Genomic DNA, 12,587 nt, shown 5'->3' on the forward strand with positions numbered 1-12,587 from the left:
GATTTTTCACACTTGCTGTCTGGTCACCCTACCCAGGACTGACCACACAGAACCACATTCACCTCTTACCTGTTGCATAAACACTGTTCGTCCCTCTTACCTGCTGCATACGTTGGTGGCTCTTTCCGCACATAACGCCCTTTGGATTTGGGATTTTGTTGCACCCCAGCTCGTTGCTTTTTCCTTGCTATAATATAAACAATGAGAAAACCTGTGAAACCTAACTCTGCAAACTCTCATTAGACAGAAAGTGGAGCTCATGGGGCAGGGGCCCTATTTAAGCTGCTGGCTTGGCAGGCAAGGACTGCAAGGGTCAATTTCTCTCTGCAGAGGACAGAAGTTTATTTACTGATTTTAAAATGGAGTCCATTAGCTCAGCATCCAAAGTTAGTTAAATATGGCTCAAGAAATAAATATAAAAATATATGGAGATATACCGATCTCATAGAACTGGAAGGAACCTTGAAAGGTCATTGAGTCCAGCCCCCTGCCTTCACTAGCAGGACCAAGTACTGATTTTGCCCCAGATCCCTAAGTGGCCCCCTCAAGGATTAAACTCATAACCGTGGGTTTAGCAGGCCAATGCTCAAACCACTGAGCGATTCCTCCCCCCTAAAAAAATAAAGACTGCACAAATGGAGACATAAAAGGCCTAAGTCAAGAGAGTATGTGATCTACAGGACACCCTGAAGTTCATGCAACTGGGACTCTAGTGTGCCCCATAGGAAGCAGGTTCCAAAGGTGGGGATTTTTCTCTGAATCCTACACCACATATCCCAGAGAATAAGCAACAGGAACACACAGGAAGAGCAGCCCAGGAGACTACAACCACTATAATGGGATGTGGGGAGAGAAGTATGAAAGGAACATAGAACTGGAAGGGACCTCCTGGATCATCAAGTCCAGTCCCCTGCTTTAGCAGGAAACCCCATGATATAATCCTGTTCAGAAACGTCTCAAACTCCATTGTAAAACTAGTTAGGAGTAGTAGGGAAAACAGACTATTAGTAGGCTGCTCCAGAACCTCACTCCTCTGATGGTCAGAAATCTTCTCATTTCCACCCCAAATTTTAAAATGGTCAGTTTATAGCCATTTGTTCTTGTGCCAATATTTATCCTCCCTGGTGTTTACCCCTTTGATGTATTTACAGAGTGCAATAATATCCTCTCAGCCTTCATTTTGCTAGGCTAAACAAGCTAATCTTTTTTCATCTCCTCTAGTCAGACAGGTTCTCCATTCACCTAATCATCCTAGTAGCCCTTCTCTGCACCTGTTCCAGATTCAACTGATCTTTCTTGAAAATGGGTGACCAGAATTGTGCACAATATTCCACAGGAGTATTACCAATGTATTGTACAAGAGTATTAATACTTTCCTATCTCTTCTGGAAATCTCTCGCTTCATGGCTGCGTGAACATTGGTGGCTTGTGGTCATTTTGTGACCAGTACATACACCCAGGTCTTTCTGCTCTTTTGCCGTTTCCAAATGAAGAGTTCCCACTTATAGCAGAAATTTTTATTAGTCAGTAAATGCATGACATCACTTTTTACTATTATATTTCATCCCATTTATATTTTTCCAGTCCTCAAGATCACCCAATTCTTCCTGTGTAATATTCCAACCCTCCTCTATACTGACAATGCCTCTCAACTTTGTGCCATCAGCAAATGTCATTAACATACACTTACTTTTTGTCCTAAAGTAGTTAATGAAAAATAATAAAAAAAGACTGGTCTCAAGTCAGATCCTCAAAGAACTCCATTAGTTACCTCCCTCCAGCTGAATAGTTCTCTTTTCAGCACAAGCCATTGATACATCCCTTTTAGGGAGCGGTTTTTGGGGGAGGGATAGTTCAGTGGTTTGAGCATTGGCCTGCTAAACCCAGGTCTATAGTTGCCCAGACAACTCCCCCCCACCCCCTTCTTAAATATACATACTATATTTGCTATTTTCCAGTCATTTCCCCCAATTTGATAGATCAGGGGTTCTCAAATTGGGGGTTGGGACCCCTGAGGGGGTCACAAGGTTATTACATGGGGGGTCGCGAGCTGTCAGCCTCTACCCCAAACTCTGCTTTGCCTCCAGCATTTATAATGGTGTGAAATATATAAAAAAGTAAACACAGCTCTAGCTGAGAGCATAATAAAAGCTCTGCCTCTGCTACAGCACAGCTGAGCCAATACCATAAAAAGCTACTTATTGGAATAGCTTATCAGTGAGCACATGAGAGAAAAAGTTACAAACTATAGCCTACCTCTAGTCCTGAGTAACAAATAATGTATTTGACACCTTTTGGCTATTTGTGAAATTCTTGCATTTGTTCATTACAATTATTTGCAGATTTTCCAACAAACAATTCTTGCTTTGCTGATCTTTTGCAAATTATAAATTGGAAGTGGGAGATTAAATTACTTTGTAAGTCATGTGGAGTATTATTATATTCAAGGCTGTAGAAATGCCTACAATGAAGATTATCTACGTTTTCCACTAGAACTGCCTAATTTCAGCTACAGTCTCCCCCCCGATTTGGAATAGCTCTAGCCTGTGATTTGGAGTAGCAAGTAGGGTCCAAGAGGTGCCTTTTGCTTTTCCCGGGAAAATTCACCCACATTTGGCCAAGTTACAAACATGGTGGAAAATCACCATTTTTAAAACATGGAAAATCAGTGAGTTCTAATAGGCATATAAAAATGGTGAATGCTTTTAATTTTCTGAAATTTCCATCTGCACTGTTCATGATCCTAGGCCCTGCTGCAATTCCTGCATTATATCAATACAATTGGCACAGAGCTAGAGTAACAGACAGGACAGAGACAATACGGATTCCTCCACATCTTCTTGTTGCTTTCCCCTACCAAAATACCCATTGGCCTAAGGGAATTTACAGTGAGTTGAGAGCCCTGAGACCATGAGCTCTAGCTTCACCTTTTCCACTGACTAGTATTACTAATTCCATGAGCAAGGTCTCAGACCCCTACTTCAGGAAGCTGGCAAGACTCTGGGTGCTCAACTCAAGACACACAGGACCTCGCTTATCAAAGGAGCTGAGCATCCACAGGGTCTCCTTGACCAAACGCTGTGAGTTGAAGCACTTCAGAAAGTCAAGCTTTATGTATCAAGTTGGGCAGCCAGAAAACAAGGAGCCTGCTATTAGTGCCCACTTCAGAAAATCTGGTCTGAGCGACTTGCCTGACACCATTCAGGGAGGCTGTGGTAAAGCCAGAGATAGAACCCAGGTCCCAGCCCAAAACCTTAACCTCCCATTCAGTGGGGCTTGGTTAAAACTTCAAGGGTGAGTGAGATTTAGAGCCGCTCCAGCCCCACTGTGGATTAGAAGATCGACGGCAGCAGCAGCAGGCGGCTTGCGTAGGGCACAATCCCAACAGAAAGGTAGCCAAGAGCATGTGCAGGGCCGTGGCTCCAGCAGTACATGGTAACAACACAGGAAGCTGAGAGCACAAACAGGTCTGTGGCTAGGAACTACAAGTTATTCATATTACCAGGAACTTTCTGCTTCTTTCTGGAAAATTCTTCATAATCTGCATCATCCTCTCGCTCAGATTTCCTCTTTCCTCTGGAAGGTGATTCTCCTATGAGGTGTCAGAGAATGAAGACAAGTCAGTCCTGCTGAGGCTCGGGGAGTGTAACATCACACCTAGCTGATCTCCAGCCATCGCTTCAGTTTCCCCTTATCTCCAGTGATGCTCTCTCGGTCTTCAACATGGTTTGGTTGCTGAGGTGACTTAGCCCTGTGGCCAAGTCCCAAAAAGTCCACACCCCTTCTGGCATATCAAAGTCCAAACCAACACAAAACCAAAATAGTCTTCTGCCCTGCTATTAAGCTGGGCACAGCCTTTCCTTCCCAAGGGTCTATCTTCCCTTCCAACCCTGCCCTTCTCCTGGGCTGAGCTCGAGCCCCACCTGGGCTCTGTTCAGTCTCTCTATCCTCCCCTCGTTCTCAGGGGTCATCACATTGCTGGGTGGCAGCGTGGGGAAACTCGTTCACCTCTTCAATGCATTCCCACTCCTGGGAACACAAACTAGGCTTTCTGCCCCCTGGAGTGTCAAATGGCCTGTCCCTCCAACCCACTGCCCTCTTCCTAATCTTTCATCCCTCCCAGATCCCCCCCAACACACACTTAGAACAGCCCTGGGAGTCAGTGCTGTATAAATCTGCAGTCCCTCTATGACTGAATCACCAGCTCCCCTTATTTCTCCATCATGCCTAGTTTAGTCATATGACTTCGCTCATTTCCTCCACCTGGGTAGGCAGGCACAGGTGCAACTGAGCCTCAACCCTCTTAAAGGGCCAGCTTACCCTAAGACAGGAAGCAACCACTTGTGTGCAAGTGGGAGGTAAGGAGTACAGCTGACATGAGAGCCAGAAAGAATAGTCAGAGATCTGAAGGGTATCACCACCAACTCCTCACAGCCAGGTAAGCAGTAACACAGAACAGCCACACGCACCTCGGGGACTTATGAGGAACAAGGCTGAAGACCTGGGCCCTGTCTACACTAAGAAATAACAAGTGGGTTTCACCCTGTCCAACCCTCAGCTGGAGCTGAAACTGATTTGGTGGTCAGTACAGACCAGAAACAGAAAGCTGTTAGGTTTTGGATGAACTCCTTCTGTAATGGATACTCAACATGCTTTGTCCCTGGGTTTCATAGTTGCCGAACTGCATACAATCCTAGTCAAAGGGAAGCCAAAGGAAGACTCAACAAGTGGAAAAGGGGTGAGTTAAGTGGTGAACACTGAACCAATGGATGTTCTGTCAGGAAAGTAGAATTTTTTGAAGGACCTTGAAAGGACTGGAAGTGCCGCACTGCTCCCCAGTTCTACGCAGAAAGAGAGAAGCCACAGACACCCCACTGCCAGAACCAAGAGGATGGAGAATGCACTGGAAAGTTTGAGAGAAGGAGTAGAAAACACCTTCCGGAAGAGTTTGCTCCTCTGCAATATGCATGGAAATGGGGGCCAAATCAGGAGAAAAGATGCAGGGAGGAGCCCCTTATTTGGGATCCTGAGGCCCATGTCCAGAACAAGGAACTGGCAACCAGCATTTAAAACTGACGCTCAGCTGCTGCTCCCAAAATTTCCAGTCAGGTCCCCATTAGTCATGAAACTGCTGCAGAGACTGCTACAGAGTTTGTATTGGCTCATGTAAATCACCTGCCCACTACAGCCACTCTCAGGGGGAAGCTCCTCATCCATAACAGAAGAGATTCCAGGAAGGCTCATCTGACCACCCATTACTGCCTAGTTTGCATTCTGCTTGCTGTAAGGCACTGAGACACCATGAACACAGACAGGGCTCCCCCACTTAGCGCACTGGGGAAGAAACCCACACATAGGACACACAAATGCTGATGCAGCATACACATGGGATCTTTCCTCTCAAAAATCAGAGTTGCCAACTCTTATTGTTTTAGCATGACTCTTGTGATATTTTGTGTTTGTCTTTAAGTCCCAGCTCCTGGAGTGATCCAATTACATGAAAATCTCTACTTTCATGTTTAAAAAACCCAACAAGGTTCTACTCTCATGGTTGCACCCAAGTGGACTGTAAGAACTCAAAAACCAAAAGGAAAATCCAAAGAAACAAACTTTTTTTAAAATATGATTTTTAAGCCAATTTCATGATATTTGAATGCCTGGGGCTAGCACTACTGCGATTGCCCCCCTGCTGTGTACTGGTGTCTCAAAGACAGGTTTTCAACTGACATATGACCAATCCCTACACATGCAGAACCTTCTCAGCCAAGTTCCTGCCTCTTTTCACACTGCCCCAGTTTTCATCCAGCATAGACACCTGAATATCAGAGGTCTTCCCCATCATTAACTAACAGGTTTCACCTCATGGGATATGACATGCAAGATGCATTAGTACATTAATACAAAAGGTCCTAGCCCATTCTAAATCAGAAAATAAAGATGTTAGAAATGGAAAGGACAACTTCGTGCCCATTTCTAACCCCCAGGACCACTGCTGGCTTGCTCTCTTTTGTATATGTTCTAGTGTTATTTCTCTTTTCTAGCCTAGTTTTAAAATTCCTATGCAAAGCATTCCCCCGAAGCACTGGCAGAGCTCTCACCCACAGACAAAGCAGACCTGTAATCATAGTTTAATTGATCTTAAAGGCCAGATCATTTAGCCTGACCTTCTGCACAAAAGTGACCATAGAATTTTATCAGCAAGTTCTGCAGTGGAGACAGTTATTCTTCCTTAGCCTAGAAAAGACACTACTAAGACTATAACTTGTGGATGAACTGTAGCATATCTTTCAGAAAGACATTCAATCTTGATTAAAAGAATCAGTGAGAAGACAGCTTTGCCCAGTACTAAGGGCTCTAAAGTACCTTTCTTCTCTGAGGATTTATTAATATTGGTTTTTATTCCCCTCATTTCCAGCCAGTCAGTGGGTCTGCGAATAGCCCGCTTGCCCCCAGATTCTGAGCTCCCGCTCACTCGACCCTTGGAAGAAGTAGAAGAATCACTGAAGCACTCATTGTTATTGTCCGACCCTAGGAGACTAGTTTCAAACTCCTCGGACCTAGAAAAAGAAAATCCTAGATATAAAACAAACGTCAAGATGGGTACATGCACACATGCCGATGCAATTAGTCTCACAGCAGAGCATGCTGCTTTCATCTTCACAACCAGTCTTCGAGCCCACCCCACAGTTCAGTAAACCTAATTTCTTTTTTATTAATAGTAATGTAGTGTCTAGGAGCCCAGTCATGGACCCGGACCACAATGTGCTACCCACTGTACAAACACAGAAAAAGAAGGCAGTCTCTGCCCCAAAGAGCTCACAATCTAAGTATAAGACAGGAGATAACAGATGGATACAGACAGACAGGGGAATACAAGGAAATAGAGGCAAGACAGAATACAGTCTGCAGGACAGACATCCTGAATGTTGTATACAGTGTTGTTGGTGCTGTGATCAGTCCCAGGATATGAGACAGATAAGGTGGGTGAGTAATATTTTTTAGTAGACCAATTTCTGTTGGTGAGACAGACAAACTTTTGAGCTACACAGAGCTCTTCTTCGGGTCTGGGAAAGGTACTAAGTTACTCCTGGGGGGATTCTGCACCACTGTGCAATGCAGAATTTTCTCCAAAATTAATATTGTGCACGGAGAATTTCATTTTTCTCCCCTCAGAAATGGGCTGCAGAGCTGCTGGCTGCCACTAGGAGCCGCTGGACCCAGCAGAACCCAACTCACAAATACAGTAACTCCTCACTTAAAGTCGTCCCAGTTAACGTTGTTTCGTTGCTGATCAATTAGGGAACATACTCGTTTAAAGTTGTGCAATACTCCCTTCTAATGTTGTTTGGCAGCCGCCTGCTTTGTCCACCTCTTGCAAGAAGAGCAGCCCGGCGGAGCTAGCTGGTGGGTAGTTGGAACCAGGGTGGATCGACATTCCACCCCCCCCAAATCAGCTCCCCGGTCCCCTAAGTTCCCTGTGCAGCAGCTGCCCAGCAGGCTAGCAATTGCAGCTGTCCCCGCCCCCAGCACTGCCATGTGCTGCTCCTGCCCTCTGCCTTGGGGCTGCTCCCTGAGACTCCTGCTTGCTGAGTGAGGGGGGGGGAGGAAAAGGGGGGGGGCTAATGTCAGGGTGTACCCCTCCCCCCTGCACCCCACTTACCCCATCTTCCATAGAGCGGGGGGACACATGACAGAGGGAGCTTCCAGGCAGCAGCAGTCTGGTCTCAGCTCGCTGATCTAATTAACAAGGCAATGTACTTCTGACCCCACTCTTCATACTTAAAGGGGAAATGCGCATCACACACACACACACAGTGTGTGTCTCTGTCTGCCCTCCCTCCTTTCCTGCTGCCTTGTACAGTAGAGTGTGAGAGTTAACCCTTGAGGGGTCAACCAATTGCTAGTTCATTTAGCAGTAAGGCATTCCCTGGAAATATCCCACCCTGACTCCTCCACCTCAACCAAGCTTCACAATCATCATCTCTGCATACCAGTATTAAATGGTTTGTTTAAAAGTAAGAGAGTGTGTGTGTGTGTGTGTGTATACACATATGAGAGAGAGAGAGAGAGAGAGAGTCTTTTGTCTCGTGGAAAAAATTTCCCTGGAACCTAACCCCCTCGTTTACATTAATTCTTACGGGGAAATTGGATTAGCTTAACATTGTTAAAGTCGCAATTTTCAGGAACAGAACTACAACATTAAGTGAGGATTTATTGTAGAAGACACTGCCGGGGGGGGGGGGGGGGGGAGGAGGAGAGAGGGAGCTAGAGGGTTCTCAGCAGCTACAGTTCTCAACATGCCCTGAAGGAAGGAAGCATCCTGCAGGAAACTCCATACAAGCCCAGGACTCAGCATCTGGCTGTTTCTTCCTCTGGATCCCTGAGCTCTTGAGGGAGGTGGGGGTGGCTGGTGGTGGGGAGGGAGTCCACAGCTGGCTCTGGAGAAGAGGGGATGCAGGAGTCTGGACTGGAGGGTGCCCTGCAACTGGGTTCTGTGCGGGAGGGGGCAGAGAAACAGAAACTGGGTTGTTGTAGGGGTCTCTTTAACTCTACTCCTGGAGGAAAATATATCTCTGTGTGTGTGTGTGTCTGGATTGTTACAGACATATTTACTGACAGAGTTATTTTGACAAATAAAATATGCAGAATTTTGCAAAAATTTAAAATATAGTGCGCAGAATTTTTAATTTTTTGGTGCAGAATGCCCTCAGGAGTATAAGAGTGTCACAGCTAAATACAGTAACTCCCCACTTAACATCCTCTCGCTTAATGTTGTTTCGATCTTACGTCCCTGCTCAATTACAGAATATGCTCCATTTAAAGTTGTGCAATGCTTTGCTATAATGTCGTTTGGCTGCCTGCTTTGTCCACAGCTGGCAGCCCCCTTATCAGCTCCCCTACGCCCCCCCCCCCAAGAGTGCCTCCTGCCAGCAGACCCCACGGATCAGCACCTTCCCCCACACACCCCCTGCCCGCGGCAATCAGCTGGCTTGCGTTCAGGAGGAAGGGGGGGGAGCGAGGACTCGGTGCGCAGGCTCCCCCTCCCTTCCCTGCCGCCCAAACGCTGCAAGCCAGCTGATTGCTGCGGGCAGGGGGAGCCTGCACGCTGAATCCTCGCTCCTCCCCCCCCCCGAATGTCGCAAACCAGCTGATTGCCACGGGCAGGGGAGGAGCAAGGACCTGGCGTGCAGAGTAAAGGGGAGTGGGGGGGGGGGGGGGAGAAGAGGCGGATTAAGGGTGGGGGCTTGGGGAAAGGGGTGGCGTGGGCGGGCAAGGGTTAAGCCCCCAGCCCCTGGTGCTTGCAGAGTAGGGGGAGCTGCCGCTGCTGCTGCACAGTATATTTCTCCTAGCCTACGGCACCTTCAGCCTCCTTGCCTGCCTCATTGTCTCCAGGGCCAGTGGGCTGTGCCTGTATGGGGTAAGGCAGGAGCACCTCCCAACTACAGTACTGTACTGTACGGCAAAAAAAATTTCCCTGGAACCTAACCCTCCCCCCTCCCCCAATTTACATTCATTCTTATGGGGAAACTGGATTCGCTTAACATCGTTTCACTTAAATCATTTTTCAGGAACATAACTACAATGTTAAGTGAGGAGTTACTGTATAAGATTGAACAGATAGTTTAGTATAAGTAGTTAGCACATATTCTAAGGAAACATTAAAGGTGAAGTGGCCTGTTAATTCATAACTTTGCTAGCCAAAATGTTTGTGTACACTAGCACTTTTGTCGGTAAAACTTAAGTCATTTAGAGGTGTGAAAAAACCTACACCCCTGACCGACAAGTTACATAGACAGAAGCACCGATGTTATGTCTCTATTAGCACTCAAGGAGCTAATAGAGGAGGTATCTGAGCCTCTAGCTATTATCTTTGGAAAATCATGGGAGACGGGAGAGATTGCAGAAGACTGGAAAAGGGAAAATATAGTGCCCATCTATAAAAAGGGAAATAAGAACAACCCAGGAAACTACAGACCAGTTAGTTTAACTTCTGTGCCAGGGAAGATAATGGAGCAAGTAATTAAGGAAATCATCTGCAAACACTTGGAAGGTGGTAAGGTGATAGGGAACAGCCAGCATGGATTTGTAAAGAACAAATCATGTCAATCTGATAGCTTTCTTCGATAGGATAACGAGTATTGTGGATAAGGGAGAAGCTGTGGATGTGGTATACCTAGACTTTAGTAAGGCATTTAATATGGTCTCACATGATATTCTTATCGATAAACTAGGCAAATACAATTTAGATGGGGCTACTATAAGGTGGGTGCATAACTGGCTGGATAACCGTACTCAGAGAGTTGTTATTAATGGTTCCCAATCCTGCTGGAAAGGCATAACGAGTGGGGTTCCGTAGGGGTCTGTATTGGGACCGGCTCTGTTCAATATCTTCATTAACGACTTCGATATTGGCATAGAAAATACGCTTATTAAGTTTGTGGATGATACCAAACTGGGAGGGATTGCAACTGCTTTGGAGGACAGGGTCATAATTCAAAATGATCTGGACAAATTGGAGAAATGGGCTGAGTTAAACAGGATGAAGTTTAACAAAGACAAATGCAAAGTGCTCCACTTAGGAAGAAAAAAATCAGTTTCACACACACAGAATGGGAAAAGACTGTCTAGGAAGGAGTACGGCAGAAAGGGATCTAGGGGTTATAGTGGACCACGAGCTAAATATGAGTCAACAGTGTGATGCTGTTGCAAAAAAAGCAAACATAATTCTGGGATGTATTAACAGGTGTGTTGTGAGCAAGACACGAGAAGTCATTCTTCCGCTCTACTCTGCTCTGGTTAGGCCTCAGCTGGAGTATTGCGTCCAGTTCTGGGCACTGCATTTCAGGAAAGATGTGGAGAAATTGGAAAGGGTCCAGAGAAGAGCAACAAGAATGATTAAAGGTCTTGAGAACATGACCTATGAAGGAAGGCTGAAAGAACTGGGTTTGTTTAGTTTGGAGAAGAGAAGACTGAGAGGGGACATGATAGCAGTTTCCAGGTATCTAAAAGGGTGTCATAAGGAGGAGGGAGAAAACTTGTTCACCTTAGCCTCTAAGGATAGAACAAGAAGCAATGGGCTTAAACTGCAGCAAGGGAGGTCTAGGTTGGACATTAGGAAAAAGTTCCTAACTGTCAGGGTGGTTAAACACTGGAATAAATTGCCTAGGGAGGTTGTGGAATCTCCATCTCTGGAGATATTTAAGAGTAGGTTAGATAAATGTCTATCAGGGATGGTCTAGACAGTATTTGGTCCTGCCATGCGGGCAGGGGACTGGACTTGATGACCTCTCGAGGTCCCTTCCAGTCCTAGAATCTAGGTCGGTGGGAGACGCTCTTCTGCCGACATAGCTACCGCTGCTCATTGGGGATGGTTTAATTATGTTGACGGGAGAGCTCTCTCACATTGACATAGAGGGGCTACATGAGAGATCTTACAGTGGCAGCTGCATTGGTACAGCTGTGCCGCTGTAAGGTCTTTAGTGTCGACCTAGCCTAAAAATCATGGTCTTAATAAAGCATTGGATTTATGGCTTATTTCGTCCTAGGACTACTGGGGTGTTAACAGACCACTTCACCTTGAACAGTCCCTTGGAATATGTGCTACCTTAGATTTAGCTGCAACACTCTGAGTACCTTTCCCAGACCTGAGGAAGAGCTCCGTGTAGCTGGAAAGCTTGTCTCTCTCACCAACAGAAGTTGGTTCAATAAAAGATATTACCTCCCCCACCCTGTCTTTCACACATCTAAAAGGAAGTTATTGTTCTACATACACTTGACAGGCATTAAGGAGAGCTACACAAGTGCATTTGAAGGGGGGGGAGGGGAGGGTCAGCTGAGCCCTTAAACACCCTGAGCAGGAGTGGATCCACCTAATTCATTACAGCTTCAAAATCTTCAGAACAGAATGTTAAAAATCGTCAGAAGAGTAAACACTTTTCATCCTTGGCAGGGGCCAGGGTCATGGGCCTGAGTAGGCATCTGACAGAGATCTGTTGGTTAGTGCCTTGGTAAAGGTCACTTGGAGCTTTCATCAGCACTGCCGTTTGCAGTTTGAGTGGTCAATAGCTCCCTGGTGATGAGGAGCGGAGATACGCTGGCTAGGCAGGGAGATTTGGTATAAAAAAGGTCATGTATTAGGTCAGGGGTAGGCAACCTATGGCACACGTGCCGAAGGCGGCACGCGAGTTGATTTTCAGTGGCACTCATACTGCCCAGGTCCTGGCCACTGCTCCGGGGGCCTTTGCATTTTAATTTAATTTTAAATGAAGTTTCTTAAACATTTTTAAAACCTTATTTACTTTACATACAACAATAGTTAGTTATATATTATAGACTTATAGAACGAGACCTTCTAAAAACGTTAAAATGTATTACTGGCACGCGAAACCTTAAATTAGAGTGAATAAATGAAGACTCGGCCCACCACTTCTGAAAGGTTGCTGACTCCTGTACTAGGTGAACCCAAGAGCCACAAATAGATGCAGCTAACAGTGGAGTTCCGGAGGGCGTAACTGGGGACTCTGTGCTTGGAGGTAGTGGGACTTGGTGAGTGGTGTGTTTGGTCTGTCTGTGGGTTGGTTGTTTGA

At 46.0% G+C, this 12,587-nt stretch overlaps 1 protein-coding gene across 18 annotated transcripts in view; it reads right to left on the reverse strand.

Annotated features, from left to right (window-relative positions):
* The window catches only part of ZNF512 (zinc finger protein 512), a 57,479-nt gene that overhangs the window by 25,859 nt on the left and 19,033 nt on the right, over positions 1 to 12,587 (reverse strand). For 16 of the 18 annotated variants that reach the window (XM_065590007.1, XM_065590009.1, XM_065590010.1 and 13 more), the window contains 3 exons: positions 6,364 to 6,557; positions 3,503 to 3,592; positions 101 to 187 (listed from right to left, as the gene is read on the reverse strand). In XM_065590007.1, the coding sequence (XP_065446079.1) occupies positions 101 to 187; positions 3,503 to 3,592; positions 6,364 to 6,409 (223 nt within the window). In that variant the 5' untranslated portion in view covers positions 6,410 to 6,557. Of the gene's footprint in view, positions 1 to 100; positions 188 to 3,502; positions 3,593 to 6,363; positions 6,574 to 7,660; positions 7,738 to 12,587 lie in introns of all 18 variants that reach the window. The other 2 variants (XM_065589999.1, XM_065590011.1) reach the window with 2 other exon arrangements.

This window comes from Chrysemys picta, chromosome 3 (genome assembly GCF_011386835.1).
Source record: "Chrysemys picta bellii isolate R12L10 chromosome 3, ASM1138683v2, whole genome shotgun sequence".
Classification (NCBI taxonomy): Eukaryota; Metazoa; Chordata; order Testudines; family Emydidae; genus Chrysemys; species Chrysemys picta.